The sequence below is a fragment of the Protopterus annectens genome, chromosome 11.part0 (genome assembly GCF_019279795.1).
Source record: "Protopterus annectens isolate FY-2018-M chromosome 11.part0, PAN1.0, whole genome shotgun sequence".
NCBI lineage: Eukaryota > Metazoa > Chordata > Ceratodontiformes > Protopteridae > Protopterus > Protopterus annectens.
Genome location: NC_056745.1, coordinates 396,576,430 through 396,590,460, shown reverse-complemented (window position 1 = coordinate 396,590,460; position 14,031 = coordinate 396,576,430). Strand labels below are relative to the sequence as shown.

General features: G+C 38.4%; 1 protein-coding gene across 4 annotated transcripts in view; it reads left to right on the top strand.

Annotated features, from left to right (window-relative positions):
* The window catches only part of DCX (doublecortin), a 770,468-nt gene that overhangs the window by 77,465 nt on the left and 678,972 nt on the right, over nt 1–14,031 (top strand). For all 4 annotated transcript variants that reach the window (XM_044087890.1, XM_044087889.1, XM_044087888.1 and 1 more), the window contains exon 2: nt 8,469–8,897. In XM_044087890.1, coding sequence (XP_043943825.1) covers nt 8,534–8,897 — 364 coding nt within the window. In that variant the 5' untranslated portion in view covers nt 8,469–8,533. The remainder of the gene's footprint in view (nt 1–8,468; nt 8,898–14,031) is intronic.

The following is a 14,031-nucleotide window of genomic DNA, read 5'->3' as shown; positions in this document are numbered from 1 at the left end:
ATTTTTGCATCACTGTGGTCAAGAATTTCTACCATAAATGATTTTATTGTATGGTACAAGACAGGAACTGAACCTGATCCCATGGCACAGAAGGATAAAGCCTGACTGTACCCCAAAGAACCCCATTTTGACTAGTAGCATGTGTGGGGGCAGATCAGAGTGTGCAGCCATCATTAGCTCACAATCCTGGGTGAGGGGTGGTACCCAGACTCACTGCAGTGGTAACATGAAGAACTTGGTGAGCCCCACTCTGCAGGTGGTATGCCACTTGGTGGGGAGATTTTGCATGCATTTCATAAAGACAACTATAGCAGACTTTGGAGGGCAGGTCTGGGGTAGGCCCTAGGTAAAATGGAAGAACATTCACTGGAAACAGTATGACCCTACACCAAAGTTGTCTATCACCTCACATGCACTGTATATGGCGTGGGTGTGATGCAGGGAGGCTGATTTCGTTTCCCATAGACCAGGTGAGTGAGGAATGTGGAGCTGGTGGCAGGTGAAAGCTGTAGGGAGATGGAAACAACCACCGCAAAAGGCAATGTTCCATTTTATACAACATGCAGCATTTGTCTTCACTTTCAAACCTGAAAGTTTATCACCTTTGACAAGGTGGAGTCCTGTACAAAAGCTGTAAGAAAATTGCACATCCAAGTTCCATTGTGTCTCTATTCTCGAAGAATTCAATTGAAGCCTCTTGTCATAGCACAGTAATAGTGAAATAAAGGATCCCGCAAGAGTGACCTTATCAATGCAAGGTTAAAAAAATAAATCTAAACTGCCAAAATGATGAATGGACAGAATCATAGAGCTCACAATTGTAAGCACTGAAAAGTTGTAGAATGAACCACCAATTGTAAATTACGTATCAGTGAGCCTTAAACATAATGCAGAAAGTTATTAAGGATTTATTTTATTACTGGTTTTGCTAGACAAATCGGAGGTTTTGCCCTAATAACTAGACAGTCACTTTGCCACAATGCAATCACATAAGGAAAATCGGGACTTCAACAAACAAATGCTCTGCCTTGAGGAAAGCTTCAAGATAGTACTGGCCATATGTGCACTACTAGGTCACTGTTATGTGTTGACCTGGTTTATTATATGTTTGAATTATTCTAAGCAGAGCTCACATCACAGGTCTGTAGATGTTTCAAGTGTCTGTAGTATTCAGACATCATTGCTGAGAGATATCCACACTAATTATTATGAACCATTTTCTTAATTACAGTTTCTGCAAGTTCAGGGCTTTATTTCACAAATGGTTTAGTGTCCCAAATGCACAATTCTGCTGTGTGTGTGTGTGTGTGTGTGTGTGTGTGTGTGTGTGTGTGTGTGTGTGTGTGTGTGTGTGTGTGTGTGTGTGCCACAATTGCTGTGTTTTGTCTGATGAGATCTTTGGTAGTGGTTCTTTGTTGTGACTTGCAGATCAGTCTATTTTGTTGCATCACTGGAATGCTTGGGGCATCCATCTTTAAAGTGAAGTTATGCAACCAGAAAACAGTGGTTAGAGAAGAGAGAAAGGCCTTTGATATTTATTTATTCATTACAACTAAACACATCCTCTTTGAATACACATGTAAGAAGCACAAAACTAAAAGGACATTGCTCGTGCTCTGACAGTTTCTCTACAAAGATACTTTTTCCTTCTTCTTCCATTATTTTTTTCAGACCACTTCTTAAACAGTAGTAAAAGCACTTAAAAATCTTACTGTGAAATATCTGGGCAAAATGCGGTGATGTATTTCACAGCCATAGTTTGTGACCTGTTACAGTGCTCATTTGTCAGTGGTAATGTACATTACTATGCTGTTTAAATCACTCATTTTTTCATACAGGTGCAATGAAACACTTCATTGCTGTGGATGCTTTCAAATGTCTGCATGAATGTTTGTTCATAGTCTTATATGCATGGATACAGGGGTGTTGCCATGGCAACGTGAGCCATTCTCAAGAAGGAAACCTCAGTAAGCACTGAGACAGTTGAAAGGTAGACTGTCTTTATCCTAAGGCTAAATGGGAAGACTATGGAAAATGTTTCTGGAAGCTGAATATTATGAACTTGCTTTGCAAAATGCAGTGTGGGGTCTTTATATGTTTTAATGTTTTTTCATCTTATTCTTATTATCATCCTATAATTCACACAACTTAGTCATATGAGAAAGGATAAAAAGTGTTTCCAGCTTCTTTATTTTTTTTTTTAAGCGTATTACTTATAGCAGCTGCAGAACCACCTTTTATGCAATAAAAAACATTGTTGTCCTGAGATGGAAAAATCATAGTTGCTACAGTCATGAGTTGCTATAAAGACTGGATTGTATTCAGAATATAAGGTAAAACAATAAACATTTCAAAAGATAAAAGTATATGCTTTCAACATTAAAGTTATTCTCACAGTTTTATTAATCAAAATAAGTTTTATAACACTTTTAATACCTCACCTTTGTATAACTTCACTGTGCCATATATTGCAAGTGACAGGGGTCAGCGTAGCAAGGGTGGGGAGAATGGGGCAATTATTCTGGCTGCTGTCTTGAAGAAGGCTCAATTTATATTAAATAAATATAAAAAATATATATAAATTTCCCTTTAAGTGAAGCAGGAGAAACTGCAAAAAAAAAAAAAAAGTATACCTCCTGCCCCTTTCCACATCATCTTGCAAGATACATGCTCATCTCTACCTTATTCTTACCTTTTGTGCATGGGATGAGCCTCTGGCGCTGCTCCAAAGACTTCTGATTAGCTGGAAAGGTGGAGGGGGACGTACAGCGAAGGCAGTTACAGGGCCTACACCGCGCTATTAACCAAAACAAATAAAAGGTAGAAACGGTTGTATGGGCACTATAGCTATTTAAAATGAAATTTATTTTTGAAGCTCGAAGACTTCATGCATCTTGTAGTTCATTTCCATTTTTTAATTATCGTCTGAGTCATGGAGTTGAAAGTTTAAATTTTGACTCCAGCCAATGAGTGGTAGAATAGTGGATGACCTGAGAGGATGCTTTTTTGTACCTGGGCCTAGGCTTAGAGTTGAAACTGAACTGGAAGAAAAGGACAACTTTACTGCAATCTGAACAACTGGGTAAGGTAAGAGTGCCTGTGTGTGTGGATGGCACAATGAAAATTAATTCACTGTCTTGTCTGACTGTCTGTCTAAAGGGATAAAGGCCAAATAATAAGGACTGATTTTAAATACTGGTCATATAAACTTAGTTTGTATAATAACAGGTTTTATGTTAGTATGTATTTTCTTAAGATCAAATGTGTGTCATTATTTAATGACATCAATCACCAGTGCATTGCCAGAAAACCAGACATTTTCTGAAAGACAGACCAAAAATATAAGGCAAAAATCTTGGACATTCAGCGAAAACCTGACCAGTTGAGAAATGTGGTGCACTGGACTGGTAGATGTGTGTCAAATTAAAATGTAATGCACAAATGCAGTTTGGCTTTGCAGACAAGTACCAAATTACCTTTTTATAAGGCAGGAGGTGAATTGCACTTAATTAAATAATGACAATAATTAGACTTCTTTACTTCAGAAAAAAAGTATATTGATTCACATTCTCTTTTCTGTCAATGACTCAAGTTAACAGTACTAATAATTTAAATCTCCCTGTTGGATTATTACTTCTGGATTTGTCTGCAATTCTGATAAGAAGTGGTAACTGATTTGTAAGGAATGGCTTACAGACAAAATTGTGGGGTATCTTCCTATCATTGCTACCAGTACTGGTTATTGTTGTTGCTCTATGGGGCAGATAGGGACTTTGTTGGCTGTTTTATGGGATGAGATAGATGTGAGTCCGTAATTTATCAAGGCTGTTTCTTTCTGTTATTACTTGATTATTTATTCTGATTGGACTTTTAATGAAACCCACTCTGTTTTATTGGGGGTGGATTGGGAGGAAGATATGGATGTGTGTTGTTAATTCATCAAAGCTATTGTTATCTGTTATTAGTTGATTATTATTTTTACTGATAAGACTTTCAATGAATGTTACACTATTTAATGGAGGAAGAGATACAAGTTCTAAATTCATCATTGCTGTTTCTTTGTATCAGTTGATGGAGTTTCAGTGAATGATGTGCTTTTTATGGTGGGAGAGGAGATGATTTCTTAATTCATCAAAGCTGCTTTAATCTAATATTATTTTTATGAGAAAATGATTTCTTTAAGGATTTTCTGAGAATGGTTCGGTTGCAAGATCAGTGTATTTTGCTTTGCTCAAATGTATGTCTGTTATTTTCCATTTAGGTTAGTTCCTTCCAGGATGCAGTTTGTATTGCAGAGTTCTTCTTCTGATGACTTGTTGAACAGTAGTTGTACATATTGTGGTGGATCACAAGTAGCGGAGACAGTGAATTCAGAATGACAATACCACAAATGTTCTTCACATGGAACTAATGATTCTGTGCAATAGTGTTTTAAACCGTTATGCGTCAAAAGCATGATGTTACTCAGCTATGTGTTATTTTCAGTAGGTAAAGGGACAGATACTGTATGGTTTCTTTAATTTGCTAAAGCAATGTGTTTGGTTATGCATCACATGACAGGTAATTTATTCAGGAAAATGCTTTAAATTTAAACTTTAAATAAAGATTCCTTTTTAAACTTCCTCTTGGTTTCTGTTATGTTTTTTTGAAAAGTTGTTGTCAAGGGATTTCCCGTGTTTAGTTTTTTTTTTTATCTTCAGGGAGGGGGTAGGGGTCAAAAGAAGGTCTTGCCCCAAAAGGCTCCTCTGACAAGGGTCATATTACAGTAGCTGCCAACGCATAGTTCTCTTATTTATTCTATAGTCTGCAGTGAACATTTACATTTTTTTTTAATTTTCAGTAGTACAGATATCAATATGTTGCTTTTAGAACAGCTTTTAAACAAATATACCAAATATGGTATTTTCTGCTTGGAGCAAGTAGGAGGGAGCAGATGAACGACAAACTAATAGCACTTTTGCTCCTGTAGAAGATCCCTCCTGTCTTACTCATCTTGTTAATGAGTTTCTGAATTACCTGTAACTTTTTTTATTTTCTCATGACAGAACAATGAGCTACATGTTAAGATCTGAAACATTTAATTGTCTTCATCTTTTAAACAGCTTGTACAAATCTCTGGAAATAGGGACATAGTTTATTAATTTTCTTACAGAAAAAGTAAGTATTCCTGGATAACTGTTAAAATGAAATTACTTTTCCACCATGGCTTATTTCCACTTTTGATAATGTTACTTATTTACCAGAAAAAAAAAAAATCTCCAAAACAACGAAAAGGCAGTAGAGGTGAAAGAGTTGAAATGGTCTCCTCCTGATTTTGGTGCAAAGTGAGAAAAGAGCTGTTATACAAAACATTCTTGTTAAAATAAAGGAGGACAATTTTATAAGACAGAAGAATTTTATGAAGTAGAGATGGATGAGATTTGTTCGAATTTTTCACTATTTTTAAATAAGATTATAGCTGATAACTATTCTCAGATAAGCAGTGAGAATATGACTTTTAACTGTAAAACAGATGAAACATAATGATAAATTATGACTCTAAGCCTACATTTCAAATTTTAATGTATATATAATGAATGTAATTTATACACTAAATCTTACATAGGCAGCATAACAATATACAATACAAGACTGTAGAGCTACTTGTACTAAAGCTAAATTTTCATTTATAAAAAAATAAAAATACTTAGAAAAATACAATCTAAGAAAGCTAAGTTAGTGATAATAGTTTCAAAGAAGTGTAAGTAAAGCAAAATATAAATGTGTGGGATGAGTTTGGAAGAAATTTAGACTGAGGAGGTGTGCAAAAGTCATATTCTGGAAGTTTACAAACACAAATACAGAAGCAAAATTCATAGTAGAGATGTATATTTCTTAAGATGAAAGGAAAAGGTAATTATGGAAATGTCAGGGATGGAGTACAGGTGAGCTGGGATGGATTTTCAGCACTGACAGGGTATGAAGCTTGACTGAGAAGAGGAATGAAGCAGATGAGCCCAGTCCTTTCTATTAGAGTGGGATATGACAGCATGTCTAAGAATGTCTTCTCTGTTTGAGCCCCTCAGTAAGGGATAGGACATCTTTGCTTGACTCTCTCCTTGAGGGGGAGCAAATGAGCCAACCATAGGTTTAGTTCTCACAAGGGAAATAAATAAGTCAAAGGAGCAAATGGGGTATAGGCTTGATGGTCAGGTGTGCGGTGGGAAACTAAAAGCACAAAAAAGTAATTAAATATTTTGACATATGTTTTTTGGATATTATTCCATTGCAACAACGTACATTTTAAGTAATAGGTAAGGGTGACTTCTGAAGGAAACAAGAAATCTACAGGATAGCTTAGTATTGTCTCATTTCCACAGTGGTTCATGCTATGCAGATTAAAGCAAAAAAAAAAAAAAAACAAGATGCTAATAGAATAAATTGTCATTGGCTGATGTAACACTGACACATGTATTACTGTAGTCAAATCTCTACACAAGGCTGATTCCTAAGTAGTGCTTTTTGAGATCAGATCCACAAGCCAGCCATCCATTCATTTATCCAACCCTTTTTCCCATTTTCCACATGGGGTCGGGGTTTCACTTCCAACAGTGACAATTATCTAGAGCCAAGGTTCACATCACCAGTTGGCTAGCCCTGCCATGTTTCTTCTTCCATGTCAGTCACACACATGCACACTCACACCTTCGGCCAATTTAGAATGTTCAGTCCACCTCATACATGTCTTTGGAATGTGGGAGGAAACTGTAGCAGCCAGAGAAAACACATGCAGACACAGGGAGGACATGCAGACTCCACACAGTATATACTCCATCTGAGAATCAAAGCCAGAAAACCTCTTGCTGTGAGGTGACAGCAGTAGGTGCTGCATTATTATGTCACCTTACCTTCTGAGATCAGATCTTTGCCAATAAAGTGCCTGATTCACTTCATAAACCAAAATTAACAGAAGACCCCCTCAAAAGGATACCGACTGCAGTGCCTTTATTTACTGACATTATTTAGCATAGTGGTCATGGTATACACATTATTAGTCAAAGGCTTGACACCTTGTAGTTTGGTTAGTATATATATATATATATATATATATATATATATATATATATATATATATATATATATATATATTATATGCCTTCCGAGTGATTACACTGGCATGAGCTTGGGGACTTTTCTCCTGGAAGATGATTGTCCAGTCATTCTACAGATATCCATCCACAGTCATTCTTGTAATATTTGAATCTCTTCCTATTATGGAAATCACAAGTCTAATATAGGCATCAGTATCTACAGACTAATATAAGCTCTGTATCTTTTGTCTTGTGAAAACAAGGCATACCATTGTCTAAAGACTACTATAAGAACCTTACCTACCTCTCATGGAACTGGTTAATTCTGAAAGAATTGATAAAGACACTGATATCTTGATTAGATGCTTTGAAAAACATCCACTATTCCAGTCTTTGGTGTTATACTGTAGGGAGGATTGATAGTATGTTTGCTTTATGGAAGGAGGTCAACCTTTCAAAGTCAGTTTGAAAACATACTTGGGATGAAAGGCTCAAAATAATAGCACTTGTAGCCTGCAAGTATTAGTTGCTACTGACTGAATAGAAGGAACAGTTATTGTCTAGCATTGCATGATAACTGAACTATAGCATGCACATAATGAGCAGACAAATGCAATAAATAGCCACATATTCCATGCCTTCCAAAGCTAGCTGCTGCAAATGATCATGCCTTTCCTTGTAATTTGCTTGTATATGTAGCCCAGGCCCCAGTGATCCCTTATTTGTAACCAGTGTTCTTGTCTGGTTGTTTGTACAGTTCTGTTTTACTATTGTAGTACAGCCGTGTTAAGACTGCCTGTCTATGGTGTTTATAACATTACATCTGTCATTTGTGAATGCATATGATTATGGTATTGATTACTCCGTGTATATACAGAAAATGGTATGTTTAAAGACAATGAAAAAGAAAATAGATTTTAAAATTTCAAATTCAACTTCCTTGGTGTAAAATAAAAATATTCTCAGCTGTGTAGCCAAACTACAGAGAGACAGACATACAGGCAGACACACACACACACACACACACACACACACACACACACACACACACACACACACACACACACACACGCTATGGCGAAACTTAAAATGGCCCTAGTGGTCATTAGTTTAGTACACACCCATGAACCTTTGAACACACACACACACACACACACACACAGGCACTTAAAATCTCAATGTGCATTTGTGTGCATCAGTGTTTTAGTACACACACACAAACAATTTGCATGTGATATATAGTGATGTATTACAAAATAAATAATTATTGCAATGATTTCAGTTATTTTCTCTAAACTATTATGAAAACCTTCACGATTGCACCAAAATGTAGATTATGCTATTATTTCAGCATAACAGCAGCTTCCTAAAAAATGTTGATTTTGCAATGTTCTTTAGGTTTCACAAGAGATATTTCATCATCCAGCCTTTGCACTTATCAGAAGACATCATTCCTTTTAGACATGGAGCTAGAATTCGGACACTTTGATGAGAGGGACAAGGCCTCAAGAACCAACAAAGGTACACGAGTAAATGGGCTGCCCAGCCCAACTCATAGTGCTCATTGCAGCTTTTACCGCACAAGGACTCTGCAGGCACTCACCACAGAAAAGAAAGCCAAGAAGGTTAGATTCTACCGCAATGGAGACCGCTACTTCAAGGGTATTGTATATGCCATCTCTCCTGACCGATTTCGCTCATTTGATGCCTTACTTGCTGACTTGACTCGGTCGCTTTCAGACAACATTAACTTGCCACAGGGGGTTCGCTACATCTACACTATTGATGGGAATAACAAAATAACAAGCATGGATGAACTTGAGGAAGGTAAGTGTCCCTCTTACTCATTTCCTGTGCACATTAAGGCTGACGTGAAAATCAAGATGGATAAAGCACCAAAATCTTTGTTATTTTTAGTTATTTTTAACCTCATGAGCTCATAATGCATGTGTCTTTTTGATTATTCCATGCCCATTCTCTGTTTATGACTTGCTGCTAATAGTACAGTTTAAAAGTGGAGTGAATCTGATCAAAGAAAATAGAATGAAGCCTGCTGCCAGTTCACAGTCTAAATCTTGTATGCTAACTTTTATGATACGACACACACTAATTAAGTTGTTGAAATAGTTAAGTTTAGTTAGTGTAGATCTCATTAAGAGGTGTTGTACCTTCCCTTGCATGCCGCCTATTAGGTCATATTTCACAATCTCAGTTTTCTGGGATAAAAACATGTTTCCGTTTAATGTAGCATCATTGACATCTTCAAGGTAATATAGCCTAACTTTGCCTCTCCTGAAAAGAGAGTTTAATTTTAACTTGTCTGATGTATTAAATCTCTGAAGACTTTATACCGTGAATAACAGTGTAAACTGAAGACTACATATGTTGCCATGCCAGTACGTCTGGATACAACCTGTGCTTTTTCTGAAAAGAGACTTCTGTAGTGTGGCAGAATTTCATTTTGTCAATCACTGTAACAAATGAGAAATGCCTAAGTCCAAAGTGGAAAAATCAAATCATTTATCTTTTCTCAGTGGAATGTTTACAAGTCAGACATAATAAGCACTGTATCATGTAAGTGTGGTTGTGTTGATGTCAAGTGATGATGTAAGTGTTGACTTAGCTTTCAGTCATAGTTATCCCACTGGGGATTAAAACTGGAGCAGGTAAACATGTTGAATATATCTGTTTCAATGATTGTGTACTACCTGGCCATAAAACGTAGTGATATTATGACTACCCTAGCAAGTGAAACAAAATAAATATTTTAACATTTTCATGTCCCTCAGCATTGTGTTCTGACATGATTTTGAGGACTTGTGTTTATGTGTGTCACAATCATAGGCATCATTCTGATATCTAATATCTATAATCATTTTCTTTTCATCGTGAACTGTGTAGACATATTTTTGGAATTACACTACTGATAGTTTAATCTTTTTCTAAATCATATTCCCAAGAAACAGTTCAAGTCACAGGAGATAAGGAGCCATATGTCAAAAGACTTGCTCTCAGTGTAAGTGACTTACTTCAGTGTAAGCTGCCCTGATTACAAAAGACTTGGTCTTGGTGTAAGTGACTGACTTAGGTGTAATTTAAGGCCTGTCTATAAACAGGCTTTCACTGTGGACCAGAGTCCAAAAGACCTCTTTCAATGTATGTGATTTATTCCAGTGCATTATTCTTGACTTGAGTAAGTCATTTACACTGAGAGCAACTCTTTTGTAATCTGGCCCAGTGGTTTGCATGTCTGATGCTTTTGTCTCAAATCAGCTGCCTTCAGGCCTGTAACTTTCAGTTAGATAATATCCAAATTACCTTGTTATGCAGTGTGTGACAAAAGCTATTGACCTTTCCTGTGCTTTTTCATAGTGTCTTTCTCTGCTCTCCAGTTCTCATCAGAATTTTTCTCAAACATCATCTAATTATCTCATTTATTTGTGGGTCACTTACTACTAAATACAAAGTTATAATGTTAAAGTCTCACCCTCTCTTCCCTATTTCACCTTATTTCTATAGTTCCCCATTTAGATGCATATCCATTTTCTGATAATATTCTTTATCCTTTAAGCGTCATGGGATGCTGTACCCTATAATGGCAGTCAGCGGGTGCAAGGGTTTGGAACTCCTTTTGGCCAGGGTTCTAGAGTATGACAAAACACACATATTTATATACCGCATGATTGATTTGCACTGGATATCACTTATCAACCTACTACATGCTTTTGGGAGGTGAGAAAACCCACTTGGAAACAGAAAGCGCATGCAGATTCCACACTGGCAGAAATTAAACTGGAGAACCCCATTTCCATATTTCAAACTTTGAACTGCTTGGGTTATCTATCGGACTTATCTCATCAGGAAAGCACAGTGCAGGCTAATCATCTAGACTTTACCTTGTTTCTGAATGACTTGTACTGTTTAGATTTCTTTATCTTTTTAAGTTAATTCTAGAATTAATTGCCATGCTTACATTAATCACACTACATTGTACTGTTCCCGAATGCGATTTGTAAAACACGGTCTTATCCAAAGTACAGTTGTGTAAGTTGAACTTACCATAACAGCAGATGTTTGAATGATCACTGCTGTAATAGCCTTAGCTATATGGGTTGTATCTTGCCATGGATGTAACAGCCACCCAGCTTCCAAAGCTTCAGAGCACCTTCCACATGCCCAAACTAAAAAGCAGCTCAAGATGAACTGACTAAAATACATGTTTGGGTATGAAGCCCTTCAGAGTTTTCCTGTCAGCAGAGAGAGGGAGGCAGAGCCTGAAAGGGCAATGTCCACACCCTGGCATAAAAACAAACTAAAAAAAACAAGGGTGATGGAGGGAGGGAGCAGGTGCTGCAGTAGTGATCATTCAAACATCTGCTGTTATGGAAAGTCCAGCTTGCACAACTGTACTATATTATTCATATTGATCACTGCTACAGTAGCCTTTGCTATATGGGTAGACTATCATCGCTAACTATATTGGGAGGCGTAAGGAGAAGGCTCCATGATCCCCTGGAGAATAGCCCTAGCAAAACTTGATCTAGAACTAGAGAAGGAATCAAGCATATAGTCCTTTGTAAAAGAATGTACAGTGGACCAGTTATCAGCCTCTAGAATACTTCTAGAATCCAACCCTTTCCAAAAGCCATAGATGAAACCAAAGGCCTAGTAGAGTGAGCCTTAATTACGTCTTGCAGTTCTCATTGCTGGCATTGGGAAGCAGTATATCCCTGTGTTTACTACTGCCTTTATGGGCTATGGATAAAATAATTTTTTTGCATCTTGCTAATTTTTTTTCTTGTATAATGTGTGAGTTTTATAGTTGTTTTATAGACCTGATACTTATCACTAAAGGCCCTAAGGATGAGTTTCTGAATTTTCTTATAGGATCATAGGAAGTTACTAGGCTATTGGCCCTGAGGCCCTTACAAGCCTAGCCAAGAATTTAGCTCATGTTCCAACAAGTCAGCACCCTATGGCACTGTCCAGCAGGGACACAGATGAAGTCCCAGGGGTGCATGTTCTGTTCCCCATCCAGTTATCCAGGTTGGGCTTAAAAAGGGTTCATGAGGTACTCTGCTTAACGTGGAGAGAGGGTGTATTCCACAGAAGGGGTAGTCTCTGGGGCACACATCTATTCCGCCAACAAGTCCTATTGATGTCACAGACCAGGTTGAGGTTGCACATGTGGGTTACTTGAGTAGACCTTGACTTGCGGATATGCAGCAGTCCCATCAGGGGTGGGTCTGAGATTGCTTTGTATGCCAGACAGAGGTCACCTCTGAGGAGTCTGTAGGAGACTGAGTAGAGGGGCAGGGCTTTTAGCCTATCTGTGTAGGGTAGATGTTTGAGGCCCTGGATTCTCCTGGTGAGGAACCTCGGTGGTTTCTCCAGCTGCTGATGGGCTTTGTGAGGTATATGCTGAAAGGGGCATTGTACTCAATAGTGGGTCTTATAAGGGAAGACTACAGGGATGTTATGACCACCTTGTCCCTGGATGAGATACCCTTACTAATGACATGGGCCATGTAGAAAGCCTTCCATACAACGTAGGTAATATGGTGGTCAAAAGTCCGTTTGCTATCAATCTGGGTGCCCAAGTCCCTCACGACTTATTGCATGCTTAGGACTTTATTATCCTTGTGATAATTTGTGGGGATGTCAATCTCCCCAAAGGGGACGATGATGCATTTTTTAGCATTCAGTCTGAGGCCATGTTTCTGGCACCTGTCATTTGTTTAGGTGAGACCCTCTTGGAGGATGTCCACATCACTAGAGGAATTGATGACCGCACCCAGCTTGCAGTCATCTGCAAATTTGGTCATCCATATATCACTGGCTTATGCCTGCACCTCAGAAAAGTATATCCCAAAGAGCAGAGGCCCCAAGATTGACCCTGAGGTACACCACTTGTTACGGGTCTACTGCTTGAGGTGGCTTCCCCTATTTTGACTATGTGGGTTTTTTCAGTTAGCCAGTTTGCTACCCATCTGGTGACATATGGATTGATACCTAGTTGAGAGAGTTTATCTATTCTGCCTGAGTGGGGAATAGTATTGAAGGCTATAGCCAGATCAAGGTAGATGGTGTGCACCATCTTCCCCTCGTCCATGGCCTTGGTAACTGTCTCAAAGAAGTCGAACAAATTTAACAGGCATGACCTCCCCTTGACAAAACCAAACTGTATGGGATTGAGTGTCTGGAGGTTGCCAATGTCTTTGTCAATGCGGTCCATGATAATCTGCTTCATGGCCTTGCAGATCAGGCTAGTTAGGCTGATGGGCCTATAATTTCCTTCATCGGTGGACTCTCCACCTTTGTGCAAAGGCATGACAGTGGCTGTCCTCCACTCAGCTGGGATGAAGCCGGTACGCAGGCTTTGGTTGAATAGGATGCCTAATGGTGCTGCAAGTTCCTGCCTGAGTTCATGTAGGTTGCTGCCTGGGATGTTATTGGGTCCCATGGAGGCTGTATTTTTTGCCTTTGAGAGGGCAGTGATGACTTTCTCCCTAGAGATAAGGGGAGGGGGCAGGTACTGAGGATGTCCTGTTTTACTGATTGGGGAGGACAGAGGAGTGAAGTTTTCACTGAACGTGTCTGCCAGCAGGTTGGCTATATCTACAGCATTTGTGTATGTGGTGTCCTTGACCACCAGTTCTGAGCAAATCTGAGTGCTTCCCTTGAGACTGCAGACATATGTGAAGAAGGCCTTATGATTGTCTTTAGTAGATGTGGCCAGTTTGGAATCGAAGTTTGCTTTGGAGGATTTCAGTAGTGTTCTTATTTGCCTGTCCAGGGTAAGAAGAGATTGCTTCCAATTAGATACCTGCTCCTTCTTGGTCCTGGACAGCAATATTTTTCCTTTTCTTATAGAGTTTATTTATTGCAGATGTTGACCAGACAGGTTTACTCTTCCTTGAGGAGGATGATTTCATCCTTTCGGGTATTCCTAATTAATTGC